Source organism: Melanotaenia boesemani, chromosome 8 (assembly GCF_017639745.1).
Source record: "Melanotaenia boesemani isolate fMelBoe1 chromosome 8, fMelBoe1.pri, whole genome shotgun sequence".
NCBI lineage: Eukaryota > Metazoa > Chordata > Actinopteri > Atheriniformes > Melanotaeniidae > Melanotaenia > Melanotaenia boesemani.
The window spans coordinates 3,693,004-3,708,680 of record NC_055689.1 but is presented as its reverse complement, the minus strand read 5'-3'; the positions used below and the strand labels follow the sequence as shown (position 1 = coordinate 3,708,680).

General features: G+C 42.9%; 1 protein-coding gene across 2 annotated transcripts in view; it reads left to right on the top strand.

Moving 5' to 3' along the window:
- Positions 1–15,677, top strand: part of LOC121643799 (homer protein homolog 3-like) — a 44,602-nt gene that overhangs the window by 3,038 nt on the left and 25,887 nt on the right. Inside the window, exons 3-6 of one of the 2 annotated variants that reach the window (XM_041991348.1) lie at positions 58–214; positions 3,883–4,014; positions 4,184–4,288; positions 7,042–7,050. In XM_041991348.1, coding sequence (XP_041847282.1) covers positions 58–214; positions 3,883–4,014; positions 4,184–4,288; positions 7,042–7,050 — 403 coding nt within the window. The remainder of the gene's footprint in view (positions 1–57; positions 215–3,882; positions 4,015–4,183; positions 4,289–7,041; positions 7,051–15,677) is intronic. The other variant, XM_041991349.1, reaches the window with a different exon arrangement.

Below are 15,677 nucleotides of genomic sequence, written 5' to 3'. Positions count from 1 at the left end.
TCTGAAAGGGTAGGAAGACGAAGTTCCAATCAGCATCTGTCCTGTTTGCTTTCACAGGGAGCAGCCAATCTTCAGCACCCGCGCCCATGTTTTCCAGATCGACCCCACCACCAAGAGGAACTGGATACCTGCCAGCAAGCATGCCGTCACAGTGTCCTTCTTCTACGATGCCAACCGCAACGTCTACCGCATCATTAGTGTGGGCGGAACCAAAGTGAGTGTTCTAAAGATGAAGAATAAAACATTAACTGGACACGATGAAGTAAACATGTAAATGAGTTATGTGGTGGCTTCTCAGCAAATCAGCATCTAGACCTTCTTTTCCTTTAGGGATTTAGATGAGAAGGAGGAGGCAGTGGGGGGTGGGGGTTGTCTTAGCACCCTGTGTGACCCACATTTCTGCCTCCCAGAAGGCAGTGCGAGGTGGCAGTTGGTCGCTCAGCAGAGCCTGGACTGATCCTGGCTCTGTGGTAATCTTCACTGGTGCGTCTAACATCCAATGAGCAACATGTCACAGCAGAAAGAAAAAAGCAGCGAGATAATCCGAGTTAGTCTAACAGTTCTGGATCTGATCTGTTATCACAACACTGAAGATGAAACAGAAAGGTTCATAAATAGGTTTTATTTTCCTCATCAGACTCAGTCTAATTCGACCCAGTTCATTATAGTCCAACTATAACCCAGTTAAAAAAAATCCTTAGTCCAGTTTATAATGACAGAGAGAAGGAAAACCTCCATCAGAACCGGAACCAGAAAGGAAAACCTCCACCAGAACCAGGAAGAACGGCGATCTTTCTGGACTGGTTGGGGGTGTAGCGGACAGGAAAGAGGGGTCAACCAGCAGCAGACCTCTGAACCAGGGATTCCTGCTGAGAAAGACGAAGAGAAACACGAATGAACAACAACAACGTCAGATGTTTCTACATGAAGAGTAAAGAAAGCAGAGAGGAGCCCAGAGCATCATGGGACGTCCCCCAGCAGAGAGGAGCCCAGAGCATCATGGGACGTCCCCCAGCAGAGAGGAGCCCAGTGCATCATGGGACATCCCCCAGCAGAGAGGAGCCCAGTGCATCATGGGACGTCCCCCCAGCAGCCTCAGCCAATAGCAGCAGGACTAACGGATGGATCAGGGTCACCAAGCCAGACCTGCTATAAGATTTATCTGGAAGGAAAGTTAGAAGATGGTCTGAGGGTAGAGAGGGGGTCTGATACCTGAAACCAGACTGGGAGCCGGTTCCACAGAGAGGGGTCCATTAACTTGAGGTTCTTTTTCCCATTCTAGTTTTAGAACCTCTAGGATCCACCAAAAAACCTGCAGTCTGAGTGAAGCTCTGATGGCAAAATCTGGAACTCTGAGATCTGTAAGATCCCGTGGATCTTGGTCACTAAGAGTTTTATATGTGAGGAGAAGAATGAGACGACGAAGAGACGATAAAACTGGAGAAACATGATCTCTGATGATGATCCTCATCAGAATCTCCCCTGCAGCATCTTGGATCAGATGGAGACTTTTCAGATCATTGATCAGGAATTACAGTTGACCAGTCTGTAAGGAACAAATCCATAAACCAGGTCTCCAGCATCACTCTGAGACAGGATGCTCCTCATTCTGGGAATATTACGTAGGACAAAGGTGGTTCTAGAAACTTGGGGCCGTATTTATCAAGTGTTGTAGAGCTATTTTAGTCCTAAGTGCTGAGAAATAGTGGAATTTAGTCCTACTCTCAAACTTAAGAATAAAAGCTATTTATCAACTTTCTCAGGTCTAAGAATCCCTCCTACTCCTCCAAATATTTAAGAGACCTCAAGTGGTGGAGGAAAGAAAAAGAGAGGAAATGAAAGGTAAGGAAAGGAAAGGAAAGAAAAAAGGAAAAGCAGATTTATTTTAGCAGCAGATTTAATCAAGGAGGCAGTTCAAATAATAATAGATTAGATTTATATAGCGCTTTTTCAAGGCACTCAAAGTGCTTTACATTGTATCCATTATTCACAGCCTCTCCGACCATCACCAAACATTCATCCACAAGCGAAGGACACAATGACAAATGACTGGGGGAGTGGGAATCCAACCGGCGATCTTCCGGTTATTGGACGACCCGCTCTATCACCTGAGCCACTGCCATCCGAAATGTTCAAAGTGCATTACATGAAAACATTACATGAAACAAACATTACATGCAAGCAGCAAACGCAGCATAGAAAAACATGAACTACAATCAGAAAAAGTTACATTGGAAATATTTAAAAAAAAAAAAAAAAAAGGAGTTAAATTAGGAAACATTTATTTTTGATCCATTGATAATGTACATATTTTATATAATTTTATTGATTATTATCAGAATTGACACTCTCATTGTCCATTTAACGATTGACTGAGACGTCTCTCTGAGGTGTTCCAGTATTCTTAGATTAATGGTTCCATTCAGGGATTGGTCAATTCAATGGACTTGGAAGTGATCTAAAGTTCCATTTACAGCACCTGGTCAATGGCTGCAATGATTAGTGATGATTAAAAATAGTCGACAACAAATTTACCCGTCGACTATTGTCGCCAAGAGTGAGACATTGTCTTCTTTTCTTATCTCTGCTGAGAGTTGCACATGTGCAATAAAGTCTGCCAGGGGAAAAATATGGCGGCGGACCAGGGAGCAAAACAGCGGCAGAGGACATCAAAAGTCTGGGACAACTTCACGTTAAACTCATAAAATAAATTAAATACATGTGAGATTTGTAAAGCGGACCTTGCGTACCTTGGAAGTACGTCTGCAACGCTCGAACATTTAAAGAGGAGGCACATCGGACTTACATAACAACCTCATGCAAGAAAGTGAAATAAGAGCCATTTATTAATTAAGAGATACACAATGCGATTGGTCGACTAGTCTATTTTACTAATTCCTAGGATTGTTTTACTCATTCCTAGGATTACTTTACTCATTCTCGGGATTGTTTTACTGTTTCCTAGGACTACTTAACTGATCCCTAGGATTACTTTACTCATTCCTAGGATTACTTTACTCATTCCTAGGATTGTTTTACTCATTCCCAGGACTACTTTACTCATTTCTGTGATTACTTCACTCATTCCTAGGATTACTTCACTCATTGTGATTACTCTACTTATTCTCAAGATTACTTTGTTTATTCCTAGGAATACTTTACTCTTTCCCAGGATCACTTTACTCATTCCTAGGATTACTTTACTCATCCCCAGGGTTATTTTACTCATCTCTAGGAATACTTTACTCTTTCCCAGGATCACTTTACTCATTCCTAGGATTACTTTACTCTTTCCTAGGATTACTTGCTACCCTCTGGTTTCCACTGAAAGTAATCTGTTTTTTTCTTAGAAGGCAATAACAGTGATACTTTCTATTGTGTTCCAGGTGAATTTATTCGAGCTCAGTAACACATATGTATATTCTGACATATTTGTTTTAATCTAGCATGTCTCAGGTTTCTGTAGAGATCAGGAGTAGACAAACAGCCCTTGTAGTTGTGTAGTTGGGTGTCATTTCAGACAGGAGACAGAACAAATAACCTCTTGTCTGATGGGACTTAACAGGAGGTTCAGTCCCACCAGAGTTTTTACTGCATTTTGCAACACAAATTGCTGCTTTATGACACACTCTGAAGGTTCCAGAAGTAATGATGACGACACATTTTGGAGGTGACGTAGACATTTCTGTAAAACTCTGTTTGGAGTGATGTGGATATAATTAAAGCCTTGGATGAAGGTAAAAAATTCATGTAAGAGGACTTCAAAACCAAATGTTCTGTTAGTCTGATATTTGTTTAACGAAATGACTGAAATCCAAACTATCCATTTTCTTCCCCTTCATCCATGTGAATGACCTGATTTTGCTACCTTTTCATCTGCAGGCAATTATTAACTGCACCGTTACGCCCAGCATGACCTTCACTAAGACGTCCCAGAAGTTTGGGCAGTGGGCCGACAGCAGGGCCAACACTGTCTACGGTCTGGGCTTCGCCACTGAGCAGCAGCTGCATCAGGTACAGAGATTAACTTTGATCATCTTTTCATCTTGGAGACCCTCAGCAGCAGAGTTACTTCTAATAGGCTCTAAGAACACAATGAAGATTTTCATCCAGACACCAAGCTGTGGGCTGCTCTTCACTATTACATCTTTATTCATTCAAACTGTTTGTCTCTTTGAAAAAGTTTTCAGAGAAGTTTAAGGAGGTGAAGGATGCTGCTCGCCTTGCTAGAGAGAAATCACAAGACAAAGAACTGGCCAACACAGCGCTCACCATCGCTGCCCCTCAGGTGAGCTGCAAACATGTCACAATCTGAAGATGAATCCATAGACTGAGATTAGGTGAAAGAAAATGTTGTTGTTTTTATTTTTAAACTACAGAATTCCCCTGATACGTTTCTCAACATCCTCCAGCACCACAGCTTTTAAAGTACTTGATTATCATTTGCAAATGGGACCCATTTGCATGTCATGTTGCACCACTGAATAATCTGTAACTGTCTTAGTGAAAATGTCTTGGTACGTCCAACACAGAGAGACATCCACATGGACACTCCAGGTTCTTACTTGTGAAAATGTGGTAAAAGTATTTTAGATGAGGTGCCAACCTGTCATCTACATTCCCGTCCACTTTACCATGTCCATTTTCTAGTACCGCGTCGTCCTCTCCATCAGGACCGCCTTCTAGTACCGGGTCGTCCTATTCATCGGGTCCGCCTTCTAGTACCGGGTCGTCCTCTTCATCAGGACCGCCTTCTAGTACTGGGTCGTCCTCTCCATCAGGACCGCCTTCTAGTACCGGGTCGTCCTATTCATCGGGTCCGCCTTCTAGTACCGGGTTGTCCTCTTCATCAGGACCACCTTCTAGTACTGGGTCGTCCTCTCCATCAGGACCGCCTTCTAGTACCGGGTCATCCTCTCCATCAGGACCGCCTTCTAGTACCGGGTCGTCCTCTCCATCAGGACCGCCTTCTAGTACCGGGTCATCCTCTCCATCAGGACCGCCTTCTAGTACCGGGTCGTCCTCTCCATCAGGACCGCCTTCTAGTACCGGGTCATCCTCTCCATCAGGACCGCCTTCTAGTACCGGGTCGTCCTCTTTATCAGGACCACCTTCTAGTACCGGGTCGTCCTCTTTATCAGGACCACCTTCTAGTACCGGGTCGTCCTATTCATCAGGACCGCCTTCTAGTATCGTGTCGTCCTCTTCATCAGGACCGCCTTCTAGTATCGTGTCGTCCTCTTCATCAGGACCGCCTTCTAGTACTGGGTCGTCCTCTCCATCAGGACCGCCTTCTAGTACCGGGTCATCCTCTCCATCAGGACCGCCTTCTAGTACCAGGTCGTCCTCTCCATCAGGACCGCCTTCTAGTACCGGGTCATCCTCTCCATCAGGACCGCCTTCTAGTACCGGGTCATCCTCTCCATCAGGACCGCCTTCTAGTACCGGGTCGTCCTCTTCATCGCGTCCACCTTCTAGTACCGGGTTGGACCTTTTTAATCCTTGTGTGATAGATGAAGCAGGTAGTGGAAACCTTCCTCAGAGGTTTTCTCCATACTGACATGACAGCATCACACAGTTGCTGCAGGTTTGTCGGCTGCATCCATGATGAGAATCTCCCGTTCCACCACATCCCAAAGCTGCTCTACTGGACTGAGATCTGGTGGCTTTGGAGGCCGTTGGAGTCCAGTGAACTCATCGTCATGTTCTAGAAAGCGGGTGGAGATGATCTGAGCTTTGTGACATGGTGCATTATCCTGCTGGAAGTAGCATCAGAAGATGCTCCACTGTGGTCATAAAGGGATGGACATGGTCAGCAACAATACTCAGGTAGGCTGTGCTGGTTAAACCAGGCCACGTTGGTACTAAGGGACCCAAAGTGGGCCAAGAAAATCTCCCCCCACCATCACACCAGCAGCAGCCTGAAGCGTTGATCCAAGGCAGGATGGATCCATGTTTTCATGATGTTTCCAGCAGATTCTGATCCCAGCATCTGAATGTGGAGCTGAAATGGAGACTCATCAGACCAGCAACGTTTCTCCATCTTCTATTGTCCAGTGTTGGTGAGTGTGTGTGAATTGTAGCCTCAGTTTCCTGTTCTTAGCTGGCAGGAGGCACCCGGTGTGTCTTCTGCTGCATCCTGGTCCAGACAACTGCTGCTCTGGATATTTTCTCTTCTTCAGACCATCTCTGGAAACCCTGGAGATGGTTGTGGGTGGAAATCCCAGTAAATACTCAGACTAACAACCATGCCACGTTCAAAGTCTCTGAAATCCTCTTTCTTCCTCATTCTGATGTGCAGTTTGAACTTCAGCAGGTCGTCTTCACCACGTCTACACCACGTGTGATTGACTGGTTGGATATTAGATGATGATGTGGATGGTGGGTGCATGTTATAGCCTGGAATGCTCATGTGAGAATCAAAAGTTGATTTTTATACTCAAAACAAAAATCCCTGATTTAAACTGAAAAGAAGTGAACACGTCTGAAATATGAGATTACAAAGACGTTTTCAGAACTTCATCTTCTACCTGTTCAACAGTTTCCGCTCTCACACAGAGTCTCTAAGTATTAAGAGATGGATGGAGAGAGAGAGAGAGAGGGGAAAGAAAAGCTGAAACTGTAAGAGCTGGGTCACTTGTCTCAGAGGGAAGTAAAAGTAAGGAAAACTAGGACAAAGATAAAATTATGTCATGCTGCTCAGAAACACACCACATTCTTATTTTCTAGCCACAGCTGTCCGGAGGCCTCGTACTGCATCACCGCTGGTAAACATGTAGCCAGCGCAGGGCTTTTTGATCAATAAAAAATAATCAACAATCAGTGACTTTGCTTGGTCATGAGGAAAATTCCCATTCCTAGATTCCAAGTGGTGTATTTGTTTATAAGTCTCCATCAATTTAACAAACACAGTGGAAAAACCAAAGCTTCAGAAAAGTGGCTGAACTGCAGAAGTGATGTTGAGTATGCCCCAGATTATCCTGTTCTTAAAGGGTCTGTATGTTTCTTTCTGCTTTCGCACTGCATGGATTTCACCTACAGTTCTCACAGGTGAGACTTGGGTTGGTTTAGCTACAAAATCTGCAAGAAATTTACAACCCTGATTACAAAAAAGTTGGGATAAAACCAGAATCAATTATTTGCTAATTCCATCAAGCCATATTTTATTCTCAGTAGAAGATAAACATATCAGATCGGTTCCATAATTTTTAGACCCAGTTAAGGTAAATTTCTGCTCCCTTACATACATAAACAGGTACGCACATTTCAAAGGCTGCCATACATCGCCACCCTCATACTTCCATGCATCTTTTACATTGCCATGGTTAAGTCAGTGCATTCACTAGTAGGCAGTGCTGAGTTCAGAGTTCACTCATGTTTGGACATTAGTTTCAGACATCAGTTGGTGGCAGTAATGCACTTCTATAAAGTTATTTACAGCACGTCTGACACACTCTAAACACTCACACAGCCTTTATTCAAAAGCTCCTGCCATCTCTACAGTTGTCTCGGTCATGTAGGCAGTATAATTAGACAATACAGTTGTCTTCTTCTTCCCTGGTCACATATCCTACGCAACACTGCCCCCACAGTTTCCAGTGGTTTTGTTCCATTTGCTGTATTAAGGGACGGATCTGCAAGGCCCCTGAAAACAGAACAAATTCCCACATAAACGATGCATGAGACAGACGAAAGTGTCCGTACGTCTGCATGTCTGGTCTGTCTTCTGACTCCAGCATAAATGTGACTTAATTCTCAGACTGGTGAAGCTCTGTCCATCTTTCCATCTGAGAGACTCTGCCTCTCTGAAATGCTCCTTTTATACCAGTCATGTTACTGACCTGTTGCTAGTTAACCTGATTAGTTGTCCAGTGCTCCTCCAGGTGTTTCTGGTTTGTACCAGGTACTTTTCCAGCCTTTTGTTGCTCCTGTTCCAACTTTTTACAGATGTGTTGCTGCATCAGATTCACTATCAGCTCATATTTTCATCACATGGTGAAACGTCTGTTTCATCATCTGAGATCTTGTTGAGCTTCTACTGGGGATAAAATATGGATGTGAGATTTGGAAATCATTGATTCTGGTTTTAATAATTTTCACATGGCATCCCAACTTTTTTAGAATCAGGGTTGAAATAAATATGTGTGTTTATATTGGATAATGTTTATCTCTGAGAAATATCTCCAAACTGAACGTTAATGTTAAGTGGGTTATTTTCTAATTGTGAACACCAGGCTTACATGGTTTTTACTGAACTCTGGCATGAGAGAAAGTAGTGTTCCTCCTTTTATAAAATCACTTTAGTTTAGATATGGTCTCTTATGATAAAGCTGTGTGGTATCAGGAGAGTATATGAAGTAGGGCAACTGTTAAATAGGACGTGTGTGTCCAAATAAACATACGTCCATATTAATCTAAAGTTGTGCTTAAAAAAAATTTTAAAAAAAAGGTTGACTCTTGTGTGAGTAAAGTCATGTAAACTTATTGTGTATAACGTGTAAGTGTATGATTTAAAAAAAAATAAAGAAGATGTAATTCAGGTCAGTTCATCTTTATTCATACAGCACCAGTTCACAACTAAGTCACCAAAAGTCACTTTTACAGATACAGTCCAGTTCAATCCAGGACCAGAAAGGACGGTCGTCTGACTAGACTGGTACAATATGGTGGTTTTTGTATTATGAACGCCAACTTTGATTTTACTAGTAAACATACAGCACAGCCTCACATGGCAGCTTAGATTTATTTATATCACAAGACGACCTGATGTGCGGTAGACATGATCCATGGAGAAGATCAATCTGTCAATCTGTCCCACTAGCTGGTCATGTGACTAAAGTCTATCCAGCTTCACAATGCAGGAATGAAGATGGAAACAGAACTAAATCATGTCTCTGTAAAATAGTTTATTTAAATCAGCCTCTGATCCTCCTACAAGGTTGGTTTCAGGACTTGAGGTCAAGTTTTATTTTTTATCGGGGACCCAGACCAGACTTGTGTCCTGTAGGGTTTATAAATCTCTAATGCAGACCCAGATAAACTCTGAAGTTTATCAGGTTCTACAGAATCCTGTTAATGTTCCGCTAATGTGAAGCAGATATACATGAGACATAGAGAGCAGTGGGATACAAGAAATCTGAGAGAGTCTGAGAGACATCTATGTGAAAGAGACAGAGACATCTGTAAGATAAAAACTGAGAGACATCTATGTGAAAGAGACAGAGACATCTATTAGAGAAAAACTGAGAGACATCTATGTGACAAAGACTAAGAGAAATCTAAGAAACAAAAACTGAGAGACATCTATGGGACAAAAACTGAGAGACATCTACGTGACAGAGACTGAGAGACATCTATGTAACAAAGACCGAGAAAAATCTAAGTGACAAAGACTGAGAGACATCTATGTGACAGACACTGAGAGACATCTATGTGACAGAGACTGAGAGACATCTATGTGACAAAGACCGAGAAAAATCTACGTGACAAAGACTGAGAGACATCTATGTGACAGAGACTGAGAGACATCTATGTGACAAAGACAGAGAAAAATCTACGTGACAAAGACTGAGAGACATCTATGTGACAAAGACCGAGAAAAATCTATGTGACAGAGACTGAGAGACATCTATGTGACAGAGACTGAGAGACATCTACGGGACAAAGACTGAGAGACATCTATGTGACAAAGACCGAGAGACAAATACGTGACAGAGACTGAGAGACATCTACATGACAGAGATTGAGAGACATCTATGGGACAAAGACTGAGAGACATCTATGTGACAAAGACTGAGAGACATCTACGGGACAAAGACTGAGAGACATCTATGTGACAAAGACCGAGAGACAAATACGTGACAGAGACTGAGAGACATCTACATGACAGAGACTGAGACACATCTATGTGACACAGACTGAGAGACATCTACGTGACAGACACTGAGAGACATCTATGTGAAAGAGACTGAGAGACATCTACGTGACAGAGACTGAGAGACATCTACGGGACAGAGACCGAGAGACATCTACGTGACAAAGACTGAGAAAAATCTACGTAACAGAGACTTAGAGACATCTACATGACAGAGACTGAGAGACATCTATGTGACAGAGACTGAGAGACATCTATGTGACAAAGACTGAGAGACATCTACGGGACAAAGACTGAGAGACATCTATGTGACAAAGACCGAGAGACAAATACGTGACAGAGACTGAGAGACATCTACATGACAGAGACTGAGAAAAATCTACGTAACAGAGACTTAGAGACATCTACATGACAGAGACTGAGAGACATCTATGTGACAGAGACTGAGAGACATCTATGTGACAAAGACTGAGAGACATCTACGGGACAAAGACTGAGAGACATCTATGTGACAAAGACCGAGAGACAAATACGTGACAGAGACTGAGAGACATCTACGTGACAAAGACTGAGAAAAATCTACGTAACAGAGACTTAGAGACATCTACATGACAGAGACTGAGAGACATCTATGTGACAGAGACTGAGAGACATCTATGTGAAAGAGACCGAGCGACATCTACGGGACAAAGACTGAGAGACATCTATGTGACAAAGACTGAGAGACATCTATGTGACAGAGACTAAGAAACATCTACGGGACAAATACTGAGACACATCTATGTGACAGAGACTGAGACACATCTATGTGACACAGACTGAGAGACATCTACGTGACAGAGACTGAGAGACATCTCCGTGACAACGACTGAGAGACATCTACGTGACAGAGACAGAGAGACATCTATGTGACAAAGATTGAGAGACATCTATGTAAAAGAGACCCAGAGACATCTACTTGACAAAGACCGAGAAAAATCTACATGACAAAGACAGAGAGACATCTATGTGACAGAGACTGAGACACATCTATGTGACAAAGACTGAGAGACATCTATGTGACAAAGACTGAGAGACATCTATGTGAAAGAGACCGAGAGACATCTACGTGACAAAGACTGAGAAAAATCTACATGACAGAGACTGAGACACATCTATGTGACAAAGACTGAGAGACATCTACAGGACAAAGACTGAGAGACATCTATGGGACAGAGACCGAGAAACATCTACGTGACAAAGACTGAGAAAAATCTACGTGACAGAGACTGAGAGACATCTACATGACAGAGACTGAGAGACATCTATGTGAAAGAGACCGAGAGACATCTACGTGACAAAGACTGAGAAAAATCTACGTAACAGAGACTTAGAGACATCTACATGACAGAGACTGAGAGACATCTATGTGACAGAGACTGAGAGACATCTATGTGACAAAGACTGAGAGACATCTACGGGACAAAGACTGAGAGACATCTATGTGACAAAGACCGAGAGACAAATACGTGACAGAGACTGAGAGACATCTACGTGACAAAGACTGAGAAAAATCTACGTAACAGAGACTTAGAGACATCTACATGACAGAGACTGAGAGACATCTATGTGACAGAGACTGAGAGACATCTACGTGACAGAGACTGAGAGACATCTACGGGACAGAGACCGAGAGACATCTACGTGACAAAGACTGAGAAAAATCTACGTAACAGAGACTTAGAGACATCTACATGACAGAGACTGAGAGACATCTATGTGACAGAGACTGAGAGACATCTATGTGACAAAGACTGAGAGACATCTACGGGACAAAGACTGAGAGACATCTATGTGACAAAGACCGAGAGACAAATACGTGACAGAGACTGAGAGACATCTACGTGACAAAGACTGAGAGACATCTACGGGACAGAGACCGAGAGACATCTACGTGACAAAGACTGAGAAAAATCTACGTAACAGAGACTTAGAGACATCTACATGACAGAGACTGAGAGACATCTATGTGACAAAGACCGAGAGACATCTATGTGACAAAGACTGAGAGACATCTACGGGACAAAGACTGAGAGACATCTATGTGACAAAGACCGAGAGACAAATACGTGACAGAGACTGAGAGACATCTACGTGACAAAGACTGAGAAAAATCTACGTAACAGAGACTTAGAGACATCTACATGACAGAGACTGAGAGACATCTACGTGACAAAGACTGAGAAAAATCTACGTAACAGAGACTGAGAGACATCTATGTGACAGAGACTGAGAGACATCTATGTGACAAAGACTGAGAGACATCTACGGGACAAAGACTGAGAGACATCTATGTGACAAAGACCGAGAGACAAATACGTGACAGAGACTGAGAGACATCTACGTGACAAAGACTGAGAGACATCTACGGGACAGAGACCGAGAGACATCTACGTGACAAAGACTGAGAAAAATCTACGTAACAGAGACTTAGAGACATCTACATGACAGAGACTGAGAGACATCTATGTGACAGAGACTGAGAGACATCTATGTGACAAAGACTGAGAGACATCTACGGGACAAAGACTGAGAGACATCTATGTGACAAAGACCGAGAGACAAATACGTGACAGAGACTGAGAGACATCTACGTGACAAAGACTGAGAAAAATCTACGTAACAGAGACTTAGAGACATCTACATGACAGAGACTGAGAGACATCTATGTGACAGAGACTGAGAGACATCTACGTGACAGAGACTGAGAGACATCTACGGGACAGAGACCGAGAGACATCTACGTGACAAAGACTGAGAAAAATCTACGTAACAGAGACTTAGAGACATCTACATGACAGAGACTGAGAGACATCTATGTGACAGAGACTGAGAGACATCTATGTGACAAAGACTGAGAGACATCTACGGGACAAAGACTGAGAGACATCTATGTGACAAAGACCGAGAGACAAATACGTGACAGAGACTGAGAGACATCTACGTGACAAAGACTGAGAAAAATCTACGTAACAGAGACTTAGAGACATCTACATGACAGAGACTGAGAGACATCTATGTGACAGAGACTGAGAGACATCTATGTGAAAGAGACCGAGCGACATCTACGGGACAAAGACTGAGAGACATCTATGTGACAAAGACTGAGAGACATCTATGTGACAGAGACTAAGAGACATCTACGGGACAAATACTGAGAGACATCTACATGACAGAGACTGAGACACATCTATGTGACACAGACTGAGAGACATCTACGTGACAGAGACTGAGAGACATCTCCGTGACAACGACTGAGAGACATCTACGTGACAGAGACAGAGAGACATCTATGTGACAAAGATTGAGAGACATCTATGTAAAAGAGACCCAGAGACATCTACTTGACAAAGACCGAGAAAAATCTACATGACAAAGACAGAGAGACATCTATGTGACAGAGACTGAGACACATCTATGTGACAAAGACTGAGAGACATCTATGTGACAAAGACTGAGAGACATCTATGTGAAAGAGACCGAGAGACATCTACGTGACAAAGACTGAGAAAAATCTACATGACAGAGACTGAGACACATCTATGTGACAAAGACTGAGAGACATCTACAGGACAAAGACTGAGAGACATCTATGGGACAGAGACCGAGAAACATCTACGTGACAAAGACTGAGAAAAATCTACGTGACAGAGACTGAGAGACATCTACATGACAGAGACTGAGAGACATCTATGTGAAAGAGACCGAGAGACATCTACCGGGACAAAGACTGAGAGACATCTATGTGACAAAGACTGAGAGACATCTATGTGACAGAGACTAAGAGACATCTACGGGACAAATACTGAGAGACATCAACGGGACAAATACTGAGAAACTTCAACGTGACAGAGACTGAGAGACATCTACATGACAGAGACTGAGAGACATCTACGGGACAAAGACTGAGAGACAAATACGTGACAGAGACTGAGAGACATCTACGGGACAAAGACCGAGAGACATCTACATGACAAAGACCAAGAAAAATCTAGGTGACAAAGACTGAGACACATCTATGTGACAGAGACTGAGAGACATCTATGTGACAGAGACTGAAAGACATCTACGTGACAAAAACTTAGAGGTATCTACTTGACAGAGACTGAGAGACATCTACGGGACAGAGACTGAGAGACATCTCTGTGACAGAGACTGAGAGACATCTATGTGAAAGAGACCGAGAGACATCTACGTGAAAGAGGCCGAGAGACATCTACGTGACAAAGGCCGAGAAAAATCTACGTGACAGAGACCGAGAGAAATCTACGTGACAGAGACTGAGAGACATCTACGTGACAGAGACTGAGAGACATCTACGTGACAGAGACTGAGAGACATCTACTGGACAGACACTGAGAGGCATCTATGTGAAAGAGACTGAGAGACATCTACGTGACAGAGACTGAGAGACATCTACGTGACAGAGACCGAGAGACATCTACGTGACAGAGACCGAGAGACATCTATGTGACAGAGACTGAAAGACATCTATGTGACATAGACTTTGAGACATCTACGTGACAGAGACCGAGAGACATCTATGTGACAGAGACTGAAAGACATCTATGTGACAGAGACTGAGAGACACCTACGTGACAAAGACTGAAAGACATCTACATGATGTCTGGTCTGTTTAACACCTGATCAAATCCAGTCTCCGTCTTCTTGTCCTTGTCCTCCGTTTAAGAGCAGTTCATACCATCACTTCTTCTTTCTTTCTGTTAGAAAGGCTCCATCATTCAACAAAATTTCAGTGAAGTTTAATTTGTGATGAGACTTAAGGCACATGATTGGTTAGTAGAATACAGTGTGTGCAGAATTATTAGGCAAGTTGTATTTTTGAAGATTAATTTTATTATAGAACAACAACTATATTCGCAGTGAACATAAAAGACTCATAACTATCAAAGCTGAATATTTTTGGAAGTTGGAGTGGGGCTTTTTTAGTTTTAGTATCTTAGGAGGATATCTGTGTGCAGGTGACTATTACTGTGCATAATTATTAGGCAACTTAACAAAAACCAAATATATACCCATTTCACTTATTTATTTTCACCAGGGAAACCAATATAACAACTCAAAATTTACAAATATACACTTCTGGCATTCAAAAACAAAACAAAAACAAATCAGTGACCAATATAACCACCTTTCTTTGCTTTGCGAGGACACTCAAAAGCCTGCCATCCATAGATTCTGTCAGTGTCTTGATCTGTTCACGATCAACATTGCGTGCAGCAGCAACCACAGCCTCCAAGACACTGTTCAGAGAGGTGTACTGTTTTCCCTCCCTGTAGATCTTACATTTGATGAGGGACCACAGGTTCTCTATGGGGTTAAGATCAGGTGAACAAGGAGGCCATGTCATTATTTTTTCTTCTTTTAGACCTTTTCTGGCCAGCCACGCAGTGGAGTACTTGGATGCGTGTGATGGAGCATTGTCCTGCATGAAAATCATGTTTTTCTTGAACAATGCTGACTTCTTCCTGTACCACTGCTTGAAGAAGGTGTCTTCCAGAAACTGGCAGTAGGACTGGGAGTTGAGCTTGACTCCATCCTCAACCCGAAAAGGTCCCACAAGCTCATCTTTGATGATACCAGCCCATACCAGTATCCCACCTCCACCTTGCTGGCGTCTGAGTCGGAGTGGAGCTCTCTGCCCTGTACTGATCCAGCCACGGGCCCATCCATCTGGCCCATCAAGACTCACTCTCATTTCATCAGTCCATAAAACCTTAGAAAAATCAGTCTTATGATATTT